The following is a 24389-nucleotide window of genomic DNA, read 5'->3' on the forward strand; positions in this document are numbered from 1 at the left end:
CCTGTAACTGGTTCCTGGCATGGTGATTCTAGCCATCACCATTGCTATTTCATCTCACAAGAAGAGAGAGAGGGTATGGGAGAGGTTTGTGGAGGATTTATGGACCAGATCCGCTGGTCCTCGTCCTTGAGTACATTACTGGTGCTCACATCCCATTGGAGATAGAACTGAGTCCTATATCACTTCCCATTCTAAGGGACATTGGGCATATGACTGCTCAGACATTGTAAAAAAAGTGAATAAAGTATTTTTGGGACTTCCCTGGAGGTACAGTGGTTAAGAGTCCGGGTTCCCAATGTAGTGGGCATGGGTTAATCCCTAGCCAGGTGAGATCTCAAATGCTACATTGCTCAGCCAAAAAAAAAAAAAAGAATTTTGGTGGACAGTTCCTAAAAAGGAAAAAAACCAATCACTGGGGGATATGCATATAAGAGTGGTTTTCTCTGGCGCTGAGATTGCAACAGACATCTACTTTTTATACCATGTAATTTTGAAGTGCTTGCATTTTTTTATAATAAGCATGTATTACTATTATAATCAGAAAATAAAAAGCAAATCCAGGGTGGAGAGAATAACAACAAAAAAAATATTTGACTACGTAAAAGGTGAAACTACTTACTGATACATTCTTCATTAATAAAAATGGAAACCAATCTAAATTTCCATCACAGGAGAATGGGGAGGCAAATGATGGTATAATCATATAATGGATTATTAGAGAGCAGGAAAATTTAATGAATAGCACCTACACACAACAATGCAGTTTAATCTTTAATGAAAAAGTCATACAAGATTATCTGCTGTACCTATCATTTTCATTAAGCCACATTGATGTGCTAAAAACCCTATTTAAAATTTTTAGTTTGAAAATACTTTTTAAAAAAATAGGCAGGAGGGCATCATGAACCCCCAAAGAACATCATTCTGGGGCTTCCCTGGCGGCTCAGTGGTAAAGAATCCGCCTGCTGATGCAGGAGACATGTGTTCGATCCCTGGTCCGGAAGGATCCCACGTGCCTAGAAGCAAGTAGGCCCGTGTGTCACAACCACTGAGAGTGTGCTCTAGAGCTAGGCAGCTGCAGCTGTTGAAGCCCCTAGAGCCCATGCTCTGCAACAGGAGAAGCCCGCACACCACAGCTGGAGAGTAACCCCCACCGACCACAACCAGAGAAAAGCCCGGGCAGCAGAGAAGACCCAGAACAGCCCAAAATAAACATAAACTAACAAAATTTTAAAGAATGTTACTCTGACTCAACAATGGTTCATATTTTGCCATATTTGTCTAATCCGTCTTTTTTCCTTGGTGCAGTCTTTTGAGGCAAGTCCCACACGTGTCATCTATTTCTACTCACTTCCGTAAGCATGTAGTCAATATATTTAGAGACCATTTTCTTACATTGTAACAATGCCATGATGACATTAACAAGTTAGCAGTCATTCTTTGGTATTATTTCAGTCCATAATCAATTGTCTCGTCATTTCGAAAAATGACTTTTAATAGCTGATTCATTTGAATTAGGATCTAAATGGCTTAAGTGTTTACTTCTGGTTGTCTTGCCTCTAGGACTCCTAATCTGAGGTAGCTGCTCTCTCATTCTTTTTTTTTTTAATTTTCATTGGAGTATAGTTGATTTACAAACATATTATTTTCAGGTATACAGCAAAGTGAATCCGTTATACTCCCCTCTCCCCCTTTTTTTCAAGTTTTTGACTTGTTGAAGAAACTGAGTCAGCTGTTCCTGCCAAGTGTCCCAAATTCTGGATTTGTCTGTTGCTCCCCTATGATTACATCACTTACCCTTCTACCACCTAGGGCTTCCCTGATAGCTCAGTTGGTCAAGAATCTGCCTGCAATGCAGGAGACCCTGGTTCGATTCCTGGGTAGGGAAGATCTGCTGGAGAAGGGATAGGCTACCCACTCCAGTGCTTCACTTGTGGCTCAGCTGGTAAAGAATCTGCCTGCAATTCGGGAGACCTGGGTTAGATCCCTGAGTTGGGAAGATTCCGCTGGAGAAGGGAAAAGCTACTTAGTCCAGTATTCTGGCCTGGAGAATTCCATGGACTGTAGAGACCATGGCGTCAGAGTCAGACAGGACTGAGCAACTTTCACTTTCACTTTTCTATCACCTGTGTGTGTGTGTGTGTGTGTGTGTGTGTGTGCGCGCGCGCGCGCTCAGTCATGTCTGACTGTGATCCCATGGACTATAGTCCACCAGGCTCCTCTGTCCATGGAATTTTCCAGGCAAGAACACTGGAGTCGAGGGGATCTTTCTGATCCTGGGATCAAAGGAGCGTCTTTTGGGTCTCCTGCATTGTGGGCGGATTCTTCACCACTGTGCAACCTGGGAAGGCCTTATCACCTACATCTCCTATAAATGAACTTTAGCCCTAGAGGCCTGGTAAAAGTCAGGCTTGACTTTTTTGAGGTTGGTGGTGTGAGCATCACACTGCATTACATCTGGAAATGTGATGTTCAGGTAGGTTGTCCTGATTTCAGCAATGCAGAGATGTATCTGTGGTTCAGGTAAATCAGCCTGATCCGTCCATGGTAAAGTTTCGTATCATCACCTTATCTCATGCTTTTATACATTGGTGACCATTGACAGTATCAATTATTTCACTAGAAATTGCAAAATGCTGTCTTTCTAATCCTGTCTTTCCTTCCACATTTATTGGCTAAAATGCACAATCCTGAGTTTCTAATTTCATTATTCCTTCCATATGCATTTACAGGAAGTCTGCTGTAAATAACTTTCCCTCACCAACTGGAGGTATTTGGTTACCCCAAAATATAGTTCATACAGGAAAGGCAAGAGAGAACAGAAATCTTCACTGATATTGTCCACTGACATATCCTAAGTATTGGAATATTGTTTGGAATATATAGGACACTCAATAAATATTTTTTAATTGAATGGGAATCCATATATTGGAATATGATGTACATCTGAAAAGAATGAAGAAAATGTACATCTATCTCTATTGACATAATACTTACAAATAATGTTGAGTGTAAAAAGCAGGAAATAGAACAATAGGTATAGGATGAGTCAATTTTTATAAAATATATATAGTCTCAATGTAGCAAAAAGGATTAGTGGATGAATGTGATAAAACAAACAATAAAATGCTAATTGTTGAGTTTGGATAGTGATTATATGAATTTTCCCTGTTGAATCTATTTAATTTTTTATTATGAAAAGGTTCATCACAAAATGTTAGAAAAAGATATGCATGTAAAAATCTGTATTTCTGAAGAGTGGGTTTGGGGGTAAGGATGAAACTTTTCAGGTTATATACTTTATATAGAGCAAAACTTGTAAACTATCTTTTGACACAGTAATTCCACTTTTAGGAACCTATCCTAATATAGTAATTCTAAATATAAAAAAAAGTAGAAAAAAATTTCATGTTGAAAATGTTTTATAATACAAATGTGGAATTATCCTGAATATCTAAGAATAGAATGATCACATTATGGTATCGTAATTAGGTTCGTTATAAATGATAAAAATAAGGTAGTAATATTGAAAGTGCTTATGCGGACTTCCCTGGTGGCTCAGTGCTTGACTCTGGGCTTCCACTGCAGTGAGGCGTGGGCTCCATCTCTGGTCAAGGAAATAAGATCCCACACACCCCATGGCAGCAGCCAAAACGAACGAACGAACGAACACAGTGACACAAAATTTCACCAAAATGACACCGCTGATTTTTTAAATGGTGTACGTAAATCACATAGCACTGTTATATGACTCCAAAACTCCGTGCTTGGATAGAAAAACGTGTATACAGAAACAGAAAGTAAACGAATGAGTACCAAGGCCTAGTGTGTTGAGGGAAAACACGGAGTGATTATTCTAATGGGCATAGGGTTTCTTTGGGAGATGATGAAAGTATTCTACAATTGATTGTGGTGATGGTTGTACAACTGCAAATATACTAAAAGCCATTGAACTGTACACTTTAAATGCATAAATTGTATGGTATGTGAATTATATCTCAATAAAACTGTTATAAAAAATTTAATGATACCACATGAAAAGAAAGTTGGAAGAAAAAAATGTGTTTGAGGTGGTAGGATTACGGGTGATTAAATTCTGCTTTCCTGTATGTTCCAGTTGTTATTCACATGTGTCATTTGTAGTAGGAGATAAGCTGTTTTAAAAAGCACAAGATGTGGAGAAGGAAATGCCGAGCCACTCCAGTATTCTTGCCTGGAGAATGCCATGGACGGAGAAGCCTGGTGGGCTACAGTCCACAGGTAGCAAAGAGTGGGACATGACTGAGCGAGGAAAAAAAGCACAAGATGTACTTTTCAGAGTGCTATTTAACTATAAATAATCAGTGTGACAACTATTCCTCTTGCTTACTTGTAGGTTGTAGGTTTTATGTTTATCATAATATATATATTTTTAAACCTCTATTTATTTAATTTTTGGTCTAGCCTATGCAAGGCTGTGGGATCTTATTTCCCTGACAGGGATGGAACTGGCGCTCCTTGCCCTGGGAGCACAGAGTCTTAACCACTAGATCGCCAGAAAAGTACCTACGATAATATTTTTAATATTAATATATTTTCATAAATAGAGCAGATATCACTTATATCTATTTTTCATTTGAAAAGACCCTGATGCTGGGAATGATTGAAGGCGGGAGGAGAAGGGGACGACAGAGGATGAGATGGTTGGATGGCATCACCGACTCAATGGACATGAGTTTGAGTAAATTCCGGGAGTTGGGGATGGACAGGGAGGCCTGGCGGGCTGCAGTCCATGGGGTCGCAAAGAGTCGAACACGACTGAGCGACTGAACTCAACTGATATCTATTTTTCACTATGTACATATACACACACACACATACTTACTGCAGTTTAGTTAGGAGGCGGGAGCCAGGACTTCAGGCAGATGTGGGGATGTGGTGGGAAGGGCCGGACGAACCCAGGTCCCTTATTTGATCAGGCCCCTCTCCTTACTATCCCTTCGGCTCTGAGCTCTGGACTCCCTGGCAGAGAGCCTCTTCCCGGTCCTGTCCCGCCCTTCGGTGGGGTCACCGTCCCCTCGGTCTGGCCGGTGGTTGGCGAAGGTGCCCCAGGCTCACTGGCCGGGGTCACAGTTCCACCCGCAGGGGTCAGGGCCCCCCACCCCCCACTGGAGTCACAGCCCCTCCCTCGGGAGGCGGGGGCTCACTAGCCACAGGCCGGGGTCACAGTTCCCCACACGCGGTAGACTCCCAACCTCGGGTCCACGGGACGGGCCCTCCCTCGGCCCGGGGCCCCCTTTCCCGCCCGGGAAGCCAGGGTCCCTCCCCCTGGCGGCCGGCGGCCCCTCCTCCCGAGCCATGGTGTGGGTCCCGGGGGCCCCCGGCGGTCCCGGCGACTCCCCGGGGGCCGGGCCCGAGGTCGCGACGCTCGAGAGGCCCGCGCCGGCCGGGTCGTCCTCACTGGGGGCCGCGGCCGCCTCGCCGCCCCCCTGGCCCGGCCCGCGGTCGCCCGCTTCCTGCCCGGCGGTGGGCGGGTCGCCGCTGCGCCGCGCCGGCTGGGCAGGGATGGCGGCCGGCACGTTGCTGGAGGCCGGTCTGGCCCGGGTGCTCTACTACCCGACGCTGCTCTACACAGTGTTCCGCGGGAAGATGCCCGGCCGGGCGCACCGCGACTGGTACCACCGCATCGATTCCACCGTGCTGCTGGGCGCGCTGCCGCTGCGGAGCATGACGCGCCGGGTGAGCCGGGCCGGGCCGGGCCGCGGCAGGGCCTGCGAGCCCGGCGAGCGCCGCCCGGGCCTCGGCCGCCCGCCCCTTTCTGAGCCCCCTCTTTGCCTCGGCAGCTGGTCCAGGACGAGAACGTGCGCGGGGTGATCACCATGAACGAGGAGTATGAGACGAGGTTCCTGTGCAACTCCTCCAAGGTGAGGCTCCGGGGCCCGGCGCCCCGCCTGCCACCGCTCTACCACTCCGGGGTCTGGGCGAGCCCGGAGGAGGTTGGGGGGAGGCTGTGCTGTAGGTGACCTTGCCCCAGACACGGGCGTCCCAGGCTTTTTTTTTTTTTTTTTGCCTCTGAGGAGCTGGTCTTGCGGCTGAATGGGGGTAGAATCTAATTTGTGAATTAGAAATTGATGTGAAAGGTATTTCACAGTAGAGTTGCCCAACTTTGATTACTCCTTTCTGCACACGTATATTCTCGGTTTGGTAACTCACATCAGTAACCAAACTTGAAAGGCAACGTTTCTTTTTTGGCTACGCCTTGCGGCCTGTGGGATATTAGTTCCCCAATCAGGGATCAAACCTGCGACCCCTGCAGCTGGAAGAGCAGAGTCCTAACCATTGGACCACGAGGGAAGTCCTGAAAGGCAACTTTTCTCTGCCTTGCTTTCATTCGTTCAACACTTAATGAGCACTAAGTATGGATCCGTCACTGTTAGATATTCAAGACGAAGGCCCTATAAACTGTAAAAAGGAAAGCTACCCCCAATCTCTGATAACTGTATCATAAAACTCTTTATAAAAACTGCATAGAATTCATTTGGTTTTTATTCGAGGGAATTTCACTTATATGTTAGAGATGATAGTGGAACTCCAAAGCATGGTCATAAATGAAGTTCAAGCCTAAAACCTAGTTTTCATTAGATGTGAGTGGTTTTTTAGTGGAACTCTTCATGATGGTTATTAGGTGTTGCCCTGTCTTTCTAGTGTTTGACTTCTATTAGCACTGCACAATTATCTTCCCTGTTTACGGTACTGATAGAGCCTAATGAACACGCAGTTATTTCAAACCATAGATCTTTTTTGAAATCTAAAAAACTAATTGTGACTCACATTTAAAATCTATTGATCAGTGATGGCATACATTTTTAAAGAACAGATAGCAATTCCTTGGATTTCCCACAGAACTTTGCCACAGAATCTCAGAAGTTAGTAGCCAAAATGTGTTATTAGCCTCAGTGTGGTCGGTCCTGTGGAGCAAGCCACAGAAAGTGCTTGGTCTCTGGGTGTGAGGCATCAAGATCTGCTATCTTCTCTCACTAGCCTAGAGAAAATAAATCTCCAAGGCAATGGTTCTGATGTTTTAATATGGCTAAGCATTATCTAGTGGTAGTGGTGTTAGTAACTCAGTCATGCCCAACTCTTTGCAATCTCGTGGACTATAGCCCACCGGGCTCCTCTGTCCATGGAATTCTCCAGGCAAGAAGACTGGAGTTGTTTGCTGTTTCCTTCAGGGGATTTTCCTGACGGGGGATTGAACCCGGGTCTCCTGCATTGCCACCTGATGCGAAGAACTGACTCATTGGAAAAGTCCTGATGCTGGGAAAGACTAAAGGCAAGAGGAGGAGGGGATGACAGAGGATGAGATGGTTAGATGGCATCACTGACTAGATGGACATAAGTTTGAGCAAGCTCCGGGAGTTGGTGATGGACAGGGAAGCCTGGTGTTCTGCAGTCCATGGGGTCACAAAGAGACACGACTGAGCGACTGAACTGAACTGACTGACTCCTGTATTGCAGCAGATTCATTACTCTCTGAGCCCCAGGGAAGCCCCAGGGAAGCATTATCCAGCTGTCTGTTAAGACAGCACATTCCTAGGTACAACCCCTAAGAGATTCTGACTCAGGAACTTTAAATCACGGCCTAAGAACGTGACTATCTGATCTGATCTGATCTGATGTAGCAGGCTCCCCAAGTGTTTGATGTAATTGATGTGTAAACACACACTGCCAGATTTAGCTGTTTTTGGTTAATTTCGTTAGCTGTATAATACGTTGACCTTCATTCAGTCATGTGTCTGATTTGCTAAAGAGATTAATAACAAAAAGTCTACCTCAAGTCTTAAGGCAAAAAATAAAAAAGTTACCCAGTTTGCCAGAGGCCTTATTTCTTCTGTTGATTCTTTTCTTCCTTCTAAGCAAAAACAAAAGTAGGTACGTTATTTTAATTTTAAAATAACTCTTATTTTCTACCACATACCCCTCTCCAAAAAAGTGGTAAAAAAGAGAATACTTACGGGCAGAGAAATAGAAGGCCTTGCAAAATGTAGTAGTCGAACCCTGCAGCTGGATCACTGCACAAGCACCAAGGTCATGCAAAAAAACTGTTTACGCAGCTTTCATCGATGAATTTTATACAGTTTGTGTTTTGTCGCTAAAGATTCAAATACTAAGAACGCTGTAAATCTTGGACATAATTCTAACTCAGAAGCATTGCTGTTGTTTGATGAAAGACCATGTAAGTCAGTTATCTTAAAGACATTTCTGAAAGAAGTTTCTTTTTAGGCCAACAGTATACCGCATATATTACCATACACCGTGAACCTTCCTTGTTGCTTTGCTGCCTCACGGGACTGCCTCTTCCTGCCACTCACATCAGGCGTTTTTCATTTTCTTTTCTGTGCTGGCGGACCTGGCCCCAGGAGTGGGAGAAAGCAGGAGTGGAGCAGTTGCGGCTCAGCACGGTAGACATGACTGGGGTCCCAACCCTGGCTAACCTCCAGAAGGGAGTCCGGTTTACCATCAGGCACCAGTCGCTAGGCCATTCTGTCTATGTGCACTGTAAGGCCGGGCGCTCCAGGAGCGCCACTATGGTGGCCGCGTATCTCATTCAGGTAGGTGCCCTCTTCTCCCCCATTGTTTCTAAAAGCAATCTGATTTTTATTTTATTATTTTTAAATTTTTATCTTTTGGTTGCACTGGGCCCTCACTGCCGACTGCAGGCTTTCTCCAATTGCTGTGAGCGGGGGCTACTCTTCCATCGAGGTGCACACGTTTCTCACTGTGGCGGCTTCTTTTTTATTGCCGAGTACAGGCACTGGACGCTGTACACTGTACTTGGGTTTCACAGGTGGCACTAGTGGTAAAGAACCCACCTGCCAGTGCAGGAGACATTAAGAGACCTGGGTTCGATCCCTGGGTCGGGAAGATCCCGTGGAGAAGGGCATGGCAACCCACTCCAGTATCCTTGCCTGGAGAATCCCATGGTCAGAGGAGCGTGGCAGGCTACAGTCCATGGGGTCGCAAAGAGTCGGACACGACTGAAGCGACTTAGTCCGCAGGCACAGGCACTAGGCTCCAGGGGCTTCGGTAGTTGTAGCTCCCGGGCTCTAGAGCGCAGGCTCGATAGCTGTGGCTCTTGGGCTTAGTTGCTCTGCATCACGTGGAATCTTCCCGAACTAGGGATCAAACCCATGTCCCCAGCATTGTCTGGTGGATTCTAAACCACTGTACCCCCAAGGAAGTCCCTCTTTATTTTGGCTGTGCTGGGTCTACATTGTAGTTCACGAGCTTCTCTTGTTGCAGGGTGGGCTTAGCTGCCCTGCAGCACGTGGGATCTTAGTTCCCCAACTGGGAGCGCATCCACATTGCCTACATTGGAAGGTGGATTCTTTACCACTGGGCCACCAGGGAATGGACTGGTCCCCTGTACAGCAGCTCTCCAATCTACTGGCGGACCTTGCTGGAAGGAGTCGCGTTCCCAATCTTAGGCCATTGGGAGGTGGAAAACATCTGAAATTTGCAGACAGGCTGCAACTTGCCACCTGTGTGACCTTAGGCAAAAGTGGGTGACCCTCTCCAATGCTCAATTTCTCAAACTAAATGTGTTACAAAACTCAAATAAGAACTACGTCAAACACTGACCTGGAGCAGGCAAAGAATGGAATTGCAAAGGATGTTAATACAAGCGAAAGGCTAGAAACATTTGTTATAAACGGTCCGTCAGGAAATACAGTGCTGTAGAGAACAGTGCTGATCATGGCTCTAGAGGATTCACATCTTGTTAAGTATTTCAGAGCACAGTCCTGGTTATTAGTTTCTAGAAACAGTGGCTCCAGCAGAATTTTGCCTATCAGTTTGATGATTGGCAGCGGAGATGCTTTTAAAAACATTTAGAAGCCAGCACTCTCTAGTCCATCATTTCCTGTTACACACCCCAGCTCATTTTTCTTACCTGTGAGGCCCCTGAAGAGCCCTGACTAATTTAGATAGTTTAAGGTAAAAGGAAATGTAAAGATAAACGGCCTGGCCTTGTGTTACTGTGGCCTGGTGAATATATGATTTAACGGCCTGGCCTTGTGGTACTGTGGCCTGGTGAATATATGATTTAACAATACTAAAGCTTTGGTCATTAGGAGTCTGTTTTGCTGGAAACTGGCTGTCAGGAGATATTTTGGGCCAAGTGAGAATTGAACCAGCAGACTAAAAATCTACTTTCTTGGTTCTGTTGCGTTCTGAACAAATAAGTATCTTGAGGACGTGAAGATAGCCCTCCTCGAAAAATTTTAAAAGTACTCTTCTAGCCACAGTGACAAGTTATGACATCAATTGTGTACTCTTTCCAGGAAACTCTTGTAACCAACAGCCTAGCTCAGAGAGGGTATTTAGTAGGCCTAGGCCCGCGTGAATTTAGGACCTCAGCTTCATGTGTTCAACCTCCTAATTTTCCAGGGTTTGGCAGAACAAGAATTAGGTAGAAAGACTGACTTGTGTCTCCTCAACCCACCAGCCTGCTGCACAGAATTGTGGGACTGGCTGGCTGAGGGGCTAAAGTGTTCTCCCACTTGTAATATGTGGCTCATGGTTTCTGTTTCTGTTTTTAAAGAAATACTGAGAGCCCTTGAGCACCGGTTATCAGGTCAAGGACCCCTTAACACCTGCTCCTTCCTTTGTCTGACTTCCCAACCCTGCACTTCAGGTGTACCACTGGACTCCAGAGGAGGCCATAAGAGCCATCACCAAGATCCGGTCCCACATCTACATCAGACCTGGCCAGCTAGAAGTTCTCAAAGAGTTCCACAAGGTGACCACTGCAGGGGCGGCCAAGACGGAGATTCATCACACACCCCTGACATGACACAGGTGGATCAGGAAGAATGCAACACAGCACTGCTTCCTACAGAATGAAAGTGCTTAACAGGACCAAGGGGGCTTAAGCCCAGACTTGACATAAGGAAATGTGCTAAGTGGGGGTTAATTTTGCTCCCTTTGTCTTGTTTCATTTTCCTGAAATAACACTGTTGTGTGGCTAGATTTCATGTGGCTTCTGTTCATGGGGCATGGGGAAATGGGACCAGGCTGAGGGTTTATAAGATCAAAGAAGCCTGTCGTGCACCTGATGTTGTGCCTAATACTTAGCCCCGTAACTCAAAGACGTTTAACACTAGGAGAAGGGCAGAGAAATATGCAGCCCCGGCTCTTTCCCACCGTCGGAACGCTAACCCACTGGCCTTCCGTGGCTGTCCTCGGGTTGGCGCAGTCGTCCTGTGTGTAGCAAAGGAAGCGCGGGATTCGGTCAGTGTTGCGACTTAGAAGTGTATGGGGATGTAGTCAGTTCCCCTCAGGAAGTCACCCCTTGAGAATTCAAAACACACACATATCCCTTCAAAAACTTTTATTTGTGTGAACAGTTCCTAGCTCTTGATTTATCTTAGAGCTTTTAAAAGAGTAGTGACCTTATATATTTGAGTTTGAAAAAAGTTTCTGCTATTAACCAGAAATAATCCTTTCTACTTCTTTCTGGCTTACTCCTTGGAATAAGCCAAAAATAAAACCAAAGTGTACATATTCTGACGGAGAGATGAAAAACAATGGACGGCACATCCTGAATTCTAGGGTAGACTCTTGCTGGTGAAGGACACCTTCGGTTTAGTCCATTTTTTCCAAGCAACACCTGAAGGAGAACTCTAACACCTAATTCTTTGTGGGAAAATGACCAACGAGCCACTTTGCAGGCTACAAAAAAAAAAAAAACAAAACGGAGACTGGGCATCTTTCCTTCTGTCCCAGGATCAGGGGTGCTTCTATTTAACATTGATCAGGTAGAGAGGGGAGGCTGTGCCTAGGGGTGGAGAAGAGGCTGGCTCTAAGCCATCTGTAGTGAGTGAGGCTCAAGATTACAAGGGGGTGGCGAACAGGCTGGCCTACTCTCAGTTCTAGCAGCCGGTGAGCAGCAGCAGTCTAAAAAGCCCCAGACAGAACTCTCTTTTAGGAGTTCAGGGAAGGGCTGTGGCGCTGCTTTTCTAACATGTATCAGAAAGTAACATAATACCCCAGTTGGGGGGCCTCGGGGGACTTTTGAGTTTGGATGGGGAGGTGCTGGAAGGAGGGAGGGCAAACGCCAGCCGCTCCTGCCCTCAACAGCCTTAGGCCAACACGAACTGCAAATTGGTCAGCAGCACCTTAATGCCTCTGGTGACAGTTACAGCTGAAGTGGCAGGGTCAAGCTTGTAGGTGTTGGCATCCCCTTTTTTATATGGGTCCCGGAAAACATAGATGCTCCCGTTACAGCTGGCGATCTTCCAGAGGGACGGGGCAGAGCTCCAGGCCTCGGGAAGGCAAAGCCGGGTGAAGCTGTCTAGCAGGGGGTTGTAGCACACCAGGGAGTCCCCCTCGGCCACGATGAACACCAGGTCCTTATGCACAGCCGCGTGCATGCGGCCCGCGAAGGGCAGCACATAGGGCTTCACGTGGCACTTGTCTGTCTCTGTGTCAAAGCACTGGATGAGTCGGGACGGTTTGGTAAAGAAGTCCAGGTCATTCTCCTCCCCCCCCAGTAAGTAGATGATCCCGTTGAGGTTGGCACCGGCGGCCCCTGACACAGCCACCTCCAGCTGGGTGGTCTCAGTCCAGACATTATCACCCACCCGATAATAGATGACTGCGTTGGAGAGGGTGTCCTGCAGCGTCTTGCCACCCAGGGAATATATGGCGTCCTTCCCTGGCACAGACACCAGGGTGTGCTGGAGTCGGTCTCGGGGCAAAGGTGCACACCACTCCCAGTCCACGGTGGCGTTGTTGCACTTCCACATGCGCCGCGGGATGGACCCTCCCACCACGTACAAGTCCCCGCCATGCTTGCAGGCTGCTGTGATCTGGTGGCACAGGCTGTTTTGGCCACTGACACTAATGGAGCCATCCTCCGCACAGTGCAAGGACACAGCCAACGAGTGGGCACGAGAGGGCTCTTTCCCGATCAGGTAAATGTGTACATTCTCCCCAATTTCCTATTGGCGAAATTAAAGTTATAAATGGTGTCTAGCAGCTCGAGGCTAAAGGCGCAGCTGAGACGCACACCCTTGCGTCCTGGGCCACACCCTGGATCCTGCTCTGACCCACCCCTTCTAGCTACTGTGTGTCACCCTGACTCTCCTCTGACCACTGTCTTTCAGACACCTTATGTTGGGAGAGAAAACCTGTTACACTCATCCTCCCAGCTTTCTTTGTAACTATGACGAGTTAGTGCTTTGGTCATTAATGCAATGATGAAAGTAGTTCTCTCAAGGAGCTTTGGAGCCCAGAGGCTGCTGGCTTCTAGGCTCATATACATATCCTCCACCCCAGCTCTTATCAGCTTTAAGCCAGAGACTTACTTGCCAGCCATCAAAGAGGCCAAGCTGATAGATGGCTGGAATGCATGGATAGTATGGTGTCCCAACCCTAAAGAAATCTGCCTTACCTTCAAGCTAGTCCTGAGTGACTCTGAAAAAGCCTCTCTTTCTTCTTTATTAAAATTGATCCAGGCTTCTATTGCCTCTGTTGGGTTCTGGGAACATGGAACTCCATCTGCAAGAGTCAGAGGAAAGGTATGGTCAATGGCAGTCTGAGGATCCACAAGGGAAATTTAGAGTCAGTGGCTTCAAAAATGTGAATCTCTTTGTTAGACTACCACCATGTATATATATGTATGTGTGTGTATGAGAAATTAACCTAAAATTGCCCTGTTTTTTTCCTTAATCAAAATGGATGACTTGATATTCTCCTATTTGCCATGGAAGCAATCTACTAGGCTACAAAGCTCACACTTGAAGTACAGTTATACCTCACTTGCAGGGTTAGCACTGTTTCCTAAAAGTTGGCCAGTCACTTGAGAAGCTTCTTATTTAGGTGTCTGACTCTTTGCAACCCTATGGACTGTAGTCCGCCAGGCTCCTCTGTCCACGGGATTTTCCAGGCAAGAATACTGGAGTGGGTTGCCATTTCCTACTCCAGGGGATATTCCCAGCTCAGGGATCAAATCCACGTCTCTTGCGTCTCCTGCATTGGTAGGTGGATTTTTTTTTTTTTTAACCACTGTGCCACCTGGGAAGCCCCTAACTATCTTGACTCACTGTCAGTTTACTCAGGTAACCAGTCCCACAAACACGTGCCAAGTATAGAAGAGAACACTGATGCACAAGAAAGGTTAGAATATAAATGCAGGTAGCTCCTCACTACCTTTCGTGGCTAAGTGCAGCTTTTTTTTTAATTCAATATTTGCATATAATGTGGAACGCTGCTTTGGTTTCCTAAGCTCTTCCTCTGGAAGGGCCTGTCTCTGACATTAACTACTAAATGTAAACTCAAGCTCTCTCTCAGAAGATATCTAAGTAAACTCTTATCAAGAATAATAATGTAAACTAGCACCAGGAGTCTGAGGATACCCTTGTCCTAAAGGAGAACTTTCAGCGGACGTCACACACCCATGCAGCTAGGCATGACGTTCCCTCTCCCTCTGCTTACCCGAGATGATATCGGTGAGTAGATGGTGGGGCAAGTGAAGAAATTCCTCTGTGCTCTGCAGCTGGGCCAGGTGGGCCTTGGCACAGTGCTTGGCAGCGGTGTAGAGCTCAGGATCACTGTGTCGATCTGCCAGCCACATCACCTGCAGGCAGTTGCCCACCTGCACTGTGCGGGCCAGAAACCGAGAACATTCCTCAAAGAGAGACGTCAGCTGATACATGTCTGACACCTCATAAATCTCCTGCAGCTCCTCCGCTCGGAGTTTCACGGTCCCGTGGTAGATATAATCAACCAGGAGCTGGAAGACAGACTCGCTGACATCCTGCAGTACAATCACCCGGTTGTGAGCCTCCTTCAGGTTGGAAGTGAACATGGACCGGAAGAAGCAGCTCTGAGCCGAGAGGACCAATCGGTGGAGCTGAAACTCCCGTCCTTCCACGGAGATGGTGACATCAGCAAAGAGCTCTTCCTCCAAACACAGTTTCATGATGCCCTGGGCCACACGGCCTGAGTGTGACCTATCTTTGAAAGTGTAGTTCACAAAGTAGTTCTCATCCATGGATGCTCCAGGTTCCTCTGGTGATTCCATGGTGGTAGCCAACTTCTCTCTCTGCCAGCTGTCTGTAAAACAACACCACCTTGAGTAACTGAAGGAAGCCACAGTCTATGAATCTAACTGTCCAATTCAGGGAGAGAGAAGGGAAAAGGGAGGAGGGCACCGTCAACCCAGATTAGCCTTAGTCCTGGCCCTGCTAATGACAACTCTGATGATCCCCCTGAACCAAAGCTGGGCTCATTCTCTCACAGTGACATCACATACCTAATAAAATCAAGATTTCCTACGCGAGGTATTTCCCTGAGAAAACACAGAGAACCCCTTTTCCATGATGTAACAAGAGGCTTGGTATTCAGGTCAACATATGAGAGCAAGGGACTGGAGGAAGCCTGTCATTTTAAAAAGTCCAACCAAATAAGCCCTGGACATAAAACGTGTGGAGGCTCCAGGCAGCAGAACCCGACAAGAAGACCCCTACGTCCTTGCAGCCAGGCTCCTCTTCCCTGGCGCAGGGAATCCAGACCTTACAATATAAGATTCAGCCTGGGACATCTCTCAGCTCCCCATCTGCTCTTTTCTGAGCCTCTCCCTGGCACTTCCCTGCTCGCCCTAATGACTCCCCAAGGCTTCGTCCAGAACGCGAGACGGAGCTCGATCCTTCTCCGGCAAGGGGCCAGAGGCGGCCCATCGCCACGTGCAGTGTCCCCGCTCCACCTGGAGTCGCCCGGGAAACGGTCGCCAGGGAAACCGTTCTTCTCTTCCCCTCCCCCTAGCCTGGCCCGCCGGCCCTCAGCAAAAGCTTAGCTCAGGGAGCGGGGGAGGGGTGTGGAATGTGGAACCCAGACCTCTCGTCCCTTCTTCTCCTCTCATCCGACTGGTTCTTTAGGATCCTTGCCTTCTCTCCAGCCTCTGTCACACCAAGCTAGGGCGGCATTCGCCTCACGGTCTCCCCACCTGCGGGCTTTGCTTTCTCACCTGCCTTCCCTCCTTTCATTCCGAAGCCCGGAACCTGGAACCTCTGCTTCTGGCCCCGCGTCCGCCCGGAAGAACGTCTGATGCACACTTCCGCTTCCGGTCCGTTCCCTTGGGGGGTCCGTGTCCTACGGGCCTGGCCTCGGGGGGGGGGGGGGCTGGTGTACATCCGGGAAACATGGCGGCGGCGGTGGTGGCGGCGGCTCGGGGTTGTTGGCAGAGGCTCGTGGGGTCCGCGGCGCCGGCCAGAGGTGACCAGTGGGCAGCCGGCTGAGGCCCGGGGCAGGAGCGGCGACGCGCCCAGCGGAGGGAGTCCCTCAGGCCTCATCCTGCGCCTCAGTGTCTCTGTCTTCCCATGCAGTGGCCGGGAGACCCTCGGTGCTGTTGCTGCCCGTGAGGCGGGAAAGCTCTGCGGCCGACACGCGCCGTGAGTATGTGCGAGACCGGGCCCTTCTCGGGACTGCAGGCGGGGCCGCGTTCATTCCCTTTGTCAGATGCTTGCTTTGCCCTTGTCCTGGCCCGTCCTTCTCTGCGTCCTCCCGGCAAGCCTTTGCTTGTCCTTGGAGAGCTGACTGCACGCGTCCTTCTTGTGTCCTTGGGCCTGTTACGGCCCTGTTGCCGCTTGTCCATTTCTGTCTCTCTGTCTTGATTAAACTGTAAGCTCTTTAAAATGAGAAGCATAAACTCTGGGCCTCTGAGCCCTGTTATAATAGTAGCTCATGTTAATTGAGTGCTTATTGTATGCCAGGCACCTTGCTAAGCGATTAATGAATGATCATAGTTCCCACAACAATCTTACGAGGTAGATAGTATTATGCTCTTATACGGTAGAGTAGGAAACAGTTCAGAGAGGTTGACCAGGATCACAGCACTAGTAAGTGATAAAGCAGACCTGCCTGCTGCCAAAGGCGCAGAAAACAATTACTCTGCAGCCTATGATTTGTAGTCGCTCCAGTGATTTAGTGTGGCACGAATGAGCGTATGGAGATAAGTTCCAGTCAACATAAGCCGCCTGAGAATCAGGAGACCTGATATTTCCCCCTTTCTGGGCCTCAGTTTCCTGGTCTGTGCCAAAAAAAAAAGGTTTCAACTACATAATCTGTGAGGACTTTTCAGCCCTGAAGTTCTTAGTTTGAGAACCTACTATGAGCCAGATGTTAAGGAGATACAGAGAATCATAAAAGCTCTAGTTCTCACACTGAAAGAGCTCCTAGTGTGGTAAGAGAACTGAGACCCATGCTGCTTTAGCAGAATTGCAGGCATTGAAAAGGAAGAACTGTGGAGTAGTTTTAAGAAGAAGCAAACACCCCAGCTGTAATAATAGGTGAGTCTTTATGGATCGTGCAGGTAGCATTTCCCCAGCGTTTTCATCACTTCCTGTTCCGTGGAAGAGGAACTTTCTATCTTCACCTTTCTCAGGGTTCTACAGGGAGTCCTGACTGGGGAACAGCATGACTCACAAGCTCAAGAGACTAAGCAGGGCTCAGTCTGCAGGGCTGCCTGCTGCCTTCTACTTTCCTTTTCAAAATACGCCTTCTCGTTCCAGCCACTGTCAGACCACGGAATGATGTGGCCCACAAGCAGCTCTCAGCTTTTGGAGAGTATGTGGCTGAAATCCTGCCCAAGTATGTCCAGCAAGTTCAGGTAATATTCACTACCGGTGTTTGGATTTGGATCAAGAAAGAGCCATGTTCTCAGGGCATGTGGGAGTGGGCAGCCTGGAATCAAAGTACAGACTCCTGCATCCCAACTTGGTCTTCTCTCTCTGCCTTAAACCAGGAGATTCCAACTGAAGTTGTCTGCTCCGTCTGTAGCTTTGTTCCCTCTCCTCTCCTGTTCTGTGTCGTCAGGTGTCTTGCTTCAATGAGTTAGAGATCTGTATCCATCCTGATGGGGTCATCCCAGTGCTGACTTTCCTCAGGGATCACAGCAACGCACAATTCAAATCCTTGGCTGACTTGACAGCGGTGGACATCCCCACCCGGCAGAACCGTTTTGAGGTCAGTCAGGAGATTTGAGGTTTGGAGCATGAAGGAGGGAAGGGGACAGAACAGTTTCAGGGTGACAGTTGCCTGTGGGAACCGTAGCCGCCTTAGTTTCAGTTCAGGTCAAACAAATACAACACAGCAGTTAACGGGGGTCTCTGAATCAGGGAGACCTTCAGTTTTAGTTGTAGCTTTGCCATTAATAAGCCGTGTGACTTCAAACATTTTGTTTGGTCTCTCTGAACTTTAGTTTTTCTTATGTGCGAAATAAGTATTTTTAAAAAGTGTGAAACCACCCTACCTCACAGGGTGGTTGTGAGTATTCACTGAGATAGTTCAGGTAGGTTGCTAGCACACAGTACATTCTCAGTACATTTAGCTGTTGTTGTTTACTCGTCACCTACTCTTTTTGCCAGATCCTGGGATCGAAAGAGAAGTAACACCCAGTACCTGCTGCCCTCCAGAAGTCCCCCACACTCTAGTGAGGGAGAAGGACACGGAGAACAGTGTACTGTTGGGGGAGGGAATAGCAGCCCGCTCCAGTGCTCTTGCCTGGGAAACCCCACAGACAGAGGAGCCTGGGGAGCTGCAGTCTCATGGGGCTGCAAGGGTCAGACATGACCGAGCAACTAAACCACCGCCATAAAGTAGATACAGTGACCGTTACTTACACTCCAGAAAAGCCTATGAAAACAAAACAGGTTCAACATATTGATATGTATTTTTTTACAGTTTACTGTAATCACATAATTCATGGGATGTTGTAAGGACACAGGAGGAGCACTTAGCCCACTCTAGAAGGCTTTTATGAAGGGAGAGAGAGAGTTTGTGCTGACTCTTGATGATAATTTGGAGAGCAGGTATTAGTCCCATGGAGGGTGGGGTGGCGGGGAGGAGTTGGGAGACGTCCAGTAGTGTGAGCAGAGATAAGCATGCTGACAGGCTGAGCTAGTGTTGCTTAGGCGTCTGCAAGGAGTTGTGAGTCTTGGAGCATCTTGGGGTTTTGAGCTTCAGGACAGAAGGCAGGTTCACAGGGTGGAACTTTATCCCCTCATTATGGTCCCACTCAAGGACTTCTGTCCCAGACCCCTCAGCCTGTGGTCATCTTGGTCCTCTGGCTCCCTCCATTCTCCCTAGATCGTTTACAACCTGCTCTCTCTGCGCTTCAACTCGCGGATCCGTGTGAAGACCTATACGGACGAGCTAACGCCCATTGAGTCTTCTGTGCCTGTGTACAAGGCCGCCAACTGGTATGAGAGGGAGGTGAGTTTCCGCACGTGGTGGCCCTGCACCTGGGCCAGCTGCGAAACAGACCGGGTTCAGTGGATGCAGTGCAGCCCTCGCCTCTGTGACGGCCAGTCGCCTCTTTCTTCTAGATCTGGGACATGTTTGGAGTCTTCTTTGCTAACCACCCTGATCTAAGAAGAATCCTAACAGACTATGGCTTTGAGGGACATCCTTTCCGGAAAGACTTCCCCCTGTCTGGCTATGTTGAGGTAGGAGCCTTGGAAGTATGAGAGGGAGGGACTGGTAGGGATGCTGGGCAGGAATTATGGCCAGTGGATCGTGGTAGGTTAAGAGCATCAATGCTGCACTCTATCGGAGCTCCACTCTGACAGTTTCCTTATATGCAAAATGGGAACAAGAGTAGCACCTAACAATAGTAGATTTGTAGTAAACTAATTGATGTGTTTAAAACCGGTGTATTGTAAATGCCCAACTGTTGTCACCCGTTGTTTTAATGGCTTTCATGGTCATTTTAATGACCGAGGCAGATTTCAGGACACAGTTTGTCACCAGGGTCTGAAAGTGGAGTGTCTCTTTACCCTGCCTGGATCTCTTGAGAAGGCAAGACACTAAATCTTCAGCCCTTGAATTCAGTGCTTTACTCGCCACTGCAGCGTGTTGCAGCTCATTAGCAGGAAGGTGGTTTATTGTATATAGACATACATGGTTTCGTAGCAAAGTAACTTTAGAAATGTTGAGGTAGTGGCAATCCAGCCCTTTCTCTTCAGTACCCAGATGCTTCTGTTTTCTTAATGTTTAGCATGGTCCCATTTGCAGCAGCTGATTGTCCTCGCCTTATCCGACTGTTGATTTTCCAGTAACAGAAAAAGTCGTGCCAAGTTTACTACCTTGCATCTTGGCAGTGATAATGCCAAGGCCACCAGGCCTGAACTTAAGTGCTTGTCAGCTTAGGTTTATTCTTTTCAGCCACTGACTTGCTCCCTCATCCTGGGCAAATGCTTACCATCAACTTATAGGGTGTGTGGAGGGAATTCCCTGGCGGTCCAGTGGTTAGGCTTCCATGCTTTCACTGCCATGGGCCCGGGTTTGATCCCTGGTCAGAGAACGAAGGTCTCACCAAAAGGAGTATGTGGATAGGTGGGCAAGGTCCGTTCTGGTGGAAGAAGAGCTCAGAGCACAGGATGTAGGGTAACAGGCTGGGAAGCCTGCCTGGGTGATGGCAGAGCTTGAGGTAGAGGCCGTTTTAGATGGTGGTTGGATTGTGACCTAATGGGTAACACAGAGGAGGATGGAGACTTAAAAGAGGCTGGGACAGGAGTCCAGGGCAGAGGAGTAAGGGGGCTGAGGAAAGCTTTGGGAAAGTGGGCCTTTAGTGGCTGTCACAGGCTTTCCTCAATGCTCAAGCCTGCCTTTTTCTTCTCCAGTTACGCTATGACGATGAGGTGAAGCGGGTGGTGGCCGAGCCGGTGGAGTTGGCTCAAGAGTTCCGCAAGTTTGATCTGAACAGCCCGTGGGAGGCTTTCCCTGCCTATCGCCAGCCCCCCGAGAGTCTCAAGCTTGAAGCCGGAGACACGAAACCTGAAGCCAAGTAGTTTCAGGGAAGGCATGTGGATCCTAGAAAGCACCTTACCTATAACTGAGTGTCCTGTAAATAAAATCCTACTAGACTCACCACTTTCTGCGTGCTTACCATAAGTAGAAGTGAAGCTTGGACTCAGGAGAGGAGAGAGGTGCAGGCTGGGGTTTTGCTGACTCCCTTAAAGAGACTTCCAAACTGGGAATCTATTTCGATGGGGCTAAATACTGCAGTTGCGGACAGGCTTAACTTGCACGCCTAGATATACTTCTGAGAGATCCTGGAACTGAAATGGAAAGTTCTCACAGTTCACAGGGCTTAGGACGGGTGTGGGGTGGAGTCTCGGCCACTGCTGGAGAAAGCCCTTTGTCACAGCAGACTATCTCGTGGCAGCTGATGGGTCCAGAGAGCCTGTGAAAATAGGGCAACCCTCACCCACCCTCATCCTGTTTAAGCCACAAGGTTCCCAGAACCAGGACGAGCTGCAGCCCATTCTGAACCTTGTGTCCTGCACCCTGACAGCGCATCAGGCCTGGGCTAAGGGAATCTTCCTGGAGTCTGGTCTGAGCTGAGAATGTTGTAAACAAGCAAAGGAGGGTCCCAGTCGGGCCAAAGACAATCAGGAGCTGCTGATCTGTCTCCAGGAAACAAGTACTCCCCATTCCAGCCAGTCTGGGGTCTGTTCAGCCAGTGGCTGAGTGCCTGAGGGGGAAGAGTTCTCTGCCTGTCCAGGGGCCACTCAGCCAGCCCACCAGGCAGCTGGAAGATCAGGCTTTGTGGCTGTTCTTGGCTACTGAGGGGCTTCCTGGAGGCTGGGCCAGGCTGTACTGGGCCAGACTGAGTGTCAGTCTAGAGCCAGTTGCAGTGTTTTGGGGGTGAGGACAGATAGTAAGGCAGTCTTACTGCCTGGGGTCTCGCCTACCTCTTTGGGAGGGCCAAGCCTGAGCTGTTTGCTACCAAATGCCTTTTTCTATTAACTAAGCATCCCGCCCATCTGGGCAGGAATAGGCTTAGGGCCTGACAAACTGGGAGCCAGGCTCCTACTGCCAACAACCAGATTCCACATTTCTCTGGGATGGAAAGAGCCCCTAGGAAGCCAGAGCCAGCCCCTCCCTGTTGAGCTCTGAAGACCGACACGCAACGCAGGGAGCAGCTGGAGCAGCCTAGTGGAAAGTTGGAGCCCCAGTGTGTGCCAGGCAGATGGAGGTGCAGAGAGACGCCGCGAAGAATAAGACTCAGAGGGCCTGGTGGGGCATGGCCGGGACAATGCAGTTCCTGGCTTGGCTGACAGTAGCCATTTGCCTCCTCCCCGGGGTGACTACAACCTACCACCATGCAGGTACCCGGGCCTTAGGGTGGGGTGGAGGGAGCTAAGGAAGGCTGCTGGCTGACAGCAGTCACGCTTGGTCCTATCTGAGTCCAGCAGGGCTTAGGAACTGTGGGTGTGATAGCTGCTAGGCTGCCCTGTGCTGCAGAGTGGGGGACGGAATGATGTGGGCCTCACTCAGAACCAGAAAGGTCCAGGTGAAGTGAGGGTGGTTCGCCCTCGGTGCTCTCAACGAGCCTTGGGCTTCTTCTGGCTGATGTGCAAAGCAGGACCTCCTGAACTGCCCTGGGCTTAGGGCAGACATTCCAAGGGTTAGGCAGCACCGCAGAGAGATGCGGAAGCTGCGGCAGGCATCCTGCTTTGCCTGGCCTCCTGTCTTGTAGTCACTTACTGAGGAGCGGGAAAGGACTAGGTCCTTCTCAAAGGGGTCTTCACCTTTGGGGAGGGTCACTGGCACTGTTTCAGGTCACGCTGTCCCCACATGATGATAGGGAGGGGTAATGGGAAGGGAAGTGTCTTGTGACTCGTTGGGCTGGAGCTCTTGGCCAGGGGAACTGTAGAAGTTCGAGGAGGAGTCATGGACATTTGCCGAGATGGTATCTGGGTTTGGGATGACGCCTGGGAGAGTAAATGTCTATGTGCATGTGTGTAGGGGGAGGTGGACATGGGGTGGCATTCCTCTTCTTTTGTAGATAGAAGAACTTCTGGGCACCCCTACCAGGCAGCTCAGGGGCAGTCTGGGGATGCTGGGGTGTTCCGGGTGGAGCTTGGCAGGGCCCTGACTCCTCTCTGCTGCCCCAGGGCAGCCCATGGACAGCACCAGCGTGGGAGGTGGCCCGAAGGAGCCAGAGGCCCCGGAAGTGATGTTCGAGGTCTTTCCTCCAGCCTGGGAATGTGGGGGTGGGAGTACCAGTGGTCCCCGAGCTCAGGGTCGGGAAGGGGGATGCCTCAAGCTGGGGCTGCTGGGGGAGGGGGCAGCCCAGCATGGGTCCTACTGCCTGCTTGTGGCCCCCGGCACACTACTGCTCGCTGACCTGCTCCCTAGGCCCCAGCCTGCCCCTTACGTGGCTCCCCTTGCAGCTGCTCTGGGCGGGGCTGGAGCTGGATATCGTGGGGCAGCTGCACCTCCAGGACGAGGAACTGGCATCCACACGTCCAGGCCGCCGGCTCAGGCTCCTCCTGCAGCACCAGGTGCCCAGGGACTTGGAGGGCGCTGAGCAGCGGCTGCAGCAGCTCCAGGACCTGCGGAAGGGACCTCCTCTTAGCCCTTGGGACTTTGAACATCTGCTCCTCACAGGCGTGTCCTGTGTCTACCGGCTCCATGTGGCTAGCGAGGCCGAGGAGAGAGGCCGCTGGGCCCAGGTCTTCACCCTCCTGGCACAGGAAACACTCTGGGACCTGTGCAAGGGCTTCTGCCCCCAGGGCCAGCCCCCTTCTCTAGGGCTCTGGGCCTCCATCGTTGACTCCTTCCCCTAACCCTCCCCTTTTGCTTGCCATCCCTCTTTCCTCCTCTCCCCCCATCCCCAACCTGAGCCAGACCCACCTTTGGCAGGGGCTTCCATCTGGCACCGGGTTCTTCCCACTGTGTTCGGGTCTCTGGGCTTGCCTTGTATAACTGGACCCCAGTCTACCCCTCCCCCATCTTCTTCCTCGGGCCCAGGTTCTGGGTTCCAGACGGGCAGGCACAGACCTAAGGGCAGGACTTGCAGGCAGTGTGTGTGTGTGTTTGAAAAGTGTGTTTAAGAGATGCTGAAAAGGAAGCTCCCAAGTAAGGCCAGGTCAGACCCTCCAACTCCTACCCCGGCAGCCCAGGTAACTTCTAAGTGCCCAGTCTTATGTAGAAACCCTTTTAAACCCAACCGAGGCTCTGGGGGTCCCTAAGTTGCCCAAGTATCCTATCTGGGCTAGGAGAATAGACTGGACATTTTTAGTTCAGTCTGTTGGAAGAATGAGGGGAAGCAGGTGGAGGAACATTATCTTTTGGGGGGCAGGGAAGTGAGAAATGTTCTTTAGGTCCATCTCAACAAGGCTCAGAGAAGGGGATGAGGTTGGGAGGAGACTGAGGCTGGCTGGAGTGTTTCTGATCCTGTGTAGCTCATCCCATAAAATGTTCTGTTCTGGCCTCCTGGAGCCCTGTGTCGTTCGGTGTCAGATAACAAACCCCCCCTCCCCATCCTGGGAAGGCAGGAATCAGGGCAACCAGATACCAGCTGCTTTTCCCATTCACCACCGCCCATACCGGGAGCC

General features: G+C 49.5%; 4 protein-coding genes and 1 long non-coding RNA gene across 13 annotated transcripts; 3 read left to right on the forward strand and 2 right to left on the reverse strand.

Annotated features, from left to right (window-relative positions):
- Positions 1-1590: 1590 nt before the first annotated feature.
- PTPMT1 (protein tyrosine phosphatase mitochondrial 1) lies at positions 1591-11010 on the forward strand. Of its 4 annotated transcripts, none has more exons than XM_086341680.1 (4): positions 1591-5718; positions 5823-5903; positions 8400-8591; positions 10583-11010. In XM_086341680.1, exons 1-4 carry the CDS (start codon positions 5338-5340, stop codon positions 10589-10591), a joined length of 663 nt encoding a protein of 220 aa, XP_086197806.1. In that variant the 5' UTR covers positions 1591-5337; the 3' UTR covers positions 10592-11010. The 4 variants fall into 4 exon arrangements, with proteins under 4 accessions (XP_086197806.1, XP_086197805.1, XP_086197807.1 ...); XM_086341679.1 differs by having other exon boundaries at positions 10676-11010; XM_086341681.1 differs by lacking the exon at positions 8400-8591 and having other exon boundaries at positions 10676-11010.
- Positions 11011-11356: 346 nt separating this feature from the next.
- KBTBD4 (kelch repeat and BTB domain containing 4) lies at positions 11357-16054 on the reverse strand. Of its 4 annotated transcripts, none has more exons than XM_086341672.1 (4): positions 16010-16054; positions 14479-15099; positions 13436-13542; positions 11357-12983 (listed from the first exon to the last, which is right to left on the reverse strand). In XM_086341672.1, the coding sequence occupies exons 1-4, from the start codon at positions 16026-16028 to the stop codon at positions 12123-12125; spliced, it is 1608 nt and encodes a 535-aa protein (XP_086197798.1). In that variant the 5' UTR covers positions 16029-16054; the 3' UTR covers positions 11357-12122. The 4 variants fall into 4 exon arrangements, with proteins under 4 accessions (XP_086197798.1, XP_086197800.1, XP_086197799.1 ...); XM_086341674.1 differs by having other exon boundaries at positions 15930-16054; XM_086341673.1 differs by having other exon boundaries at positions 15880-16054.
- A 116-nt stretch (positions 16055-16170) lies between these two features.
- Positions 16171-20913, forward strand: NDUFS3 (NADH:ubiquinone oxidoreductase core subunit S3). Its single transcript, XM_086341683.1, has 7 exons — positions 16171-16257; positions 16368-16433; positions 17553-17650; positions 17857-18006; positions 19129-19254; positions 19368-19487; positions 20664-20913. The coding sequence occupies exons 1-7, from the start codon at positions 16185-16187 to the stop codon at positions 20829-20831; spliced, it is 801 nt and encodes a 266-aa protein (XP_086197809.1). The 5' UTR covers positions 16171-16184; the 3' UTR covers positions 20832-20913.
- LOC147358550 (uncharacterized) lies at positions 18703-21101 on the reverse strand. Its single transcript, XR_015142397.1, has 2 exons — positions 20930-21101; positions 18703-20505 (listed from the first exon to the last, which is right to left on the reverse strand). It is a non-coding gene; the product is annotated as an uncharacterized LOC147358550 (long non-coding RNA).
- An 829-nt stretch (positions 21102-21930) lies between these two features.
- FAM180B (family with sequence similarity 180 member B) lies at positions 21931-24264 on the forward strand. Of its 3 annotated transcripts, none has more exons than XM_086341684.1 (3): positions 21931-22154; positions 22944-23014; positions 23223-24264. In XM_086341684.1, exons 1-3 carry the CDS (start codon positions 22016-22018, stop codon positions 23616-23618), a joined length of 606 nt encoding a protein of 201 aa, XP_086197810.1. In that variant the 5' UTR covers positions 21931-22015; the 3' UTR covers positions 23619-24264. The 3 variants fall into 3 exon arrangements, with proteins under 3 accessions (XP_086197810.1, XP_086197813.1, XP_086197811.1); XM_086341685.1 differs by having other exon boundaries at positions 22019-22154; positions 22835-23014; positions 23223-23758; XM_086341687.1 differs by lacking the exon at positions 22944-23014 and having other exon boundaries at positions 21941-22154.
- The last annotated feature ends 125 nt before the right edge of the window (positions 24265-24389 follow it).

This window comes from Bos grunniens, chromosome 15, assembly GCF_055505025.1.
Source record: "Bos grunniens cultivar Pamir isolate PY7600 chromosome 15, Bosgru_T2T1.0, whole genome shotgun sequence".
Taxonomy (NCBI): Eukaryota; Metazoa; Chordata; class Mammalia; order Artiodactyla; family Bovidae; genus Bos; species Bos grunniens.

Bases quoted from the DNA above. Each gene is read 5' to 3' on its own strand.
- FAM180B (XM_086341684.1), top strand. From the start codon at position 22,016: ATGGAGGTGCAGAGAGACGCCGCGAAGAATAAGACTCAGAGGGCCTGG. The intron at 22,155-22,943 runs GTACCCGGGCCT...CTGCTGCCCCAG, and splicing joins TACAACCTACCACCATGCAG to GGCAGCCCATGGACAGCACC. The intron at 23,015-23,222 runs GTCTTTCCTCCA...CTCCCCTTGCAG, and splicing joins CCCCGGAAGTGATGTTCGAG to CTGCTCTGGGCGGGGCTGGA.
- NDUFS3 (XM_086341683.1), top strand. From the start codon at position 16,185: ATGGCGGCGGCGGTGGTGGCGGCGGCTCGGGGTTGTTGGCAGAGGCTC. The intron at 16,434-17,552 runs GTGAGTATGTGC...TTCTCGTTCCAG, and splicing joins CTCTGCGGCCGACACGCGCC to CCACTGTCAGACCACGGAAT. The intron at 17,651-17,856 runs GTAATATTCACT...CTGTGTCGTCAG, and splicing joins AGTATGTCCAGCAAGTTCAG to GTGTCTTGCTTCAATGAGTT.
- PTPMT1 (XM_086341679.1), top strand. From the start codon at position 5,338: ATGGTGTGGGTCCCGGGGGCCCCCGGCGGTCCCGGCGACTCCCCGGGG. The intron at 5,719-5,822 runs GTGAGCCGGGCC...TTGCCTCGGCAG, and splicing joins TGCGGAGCATGACGCGCCGG to CTGGTCCAGGACGAGAACGT. The intron at 8,592-10,675 runs GTAGGTGCCCTC...CCTGCACTTCAG, and splicing joins TGGCCGCGTATCTCATTCAG to GTGTACCACTGGACTCCAGA.
- KBTBD4 (XM_086341673.1), bottom strand. From the start codon at position 15,904: ATGAGAGGAGAAGAAGGGACGAGAG. The intron at 13,543-14,478 runs GTAAGCAGAGGG...TGACTCTTGCAG, and splicing joins ACTCACCGATATCATCTCGG to ATGGAGTTCCATGTTCCCAG. The intron at 12,984-13,435 runs GTAAGGCAGATT...TTTCGCCAATAG, and splicing joins CACTCAGGACTAGCTTGAAG to GAAATTGGGGAGAATGTACA.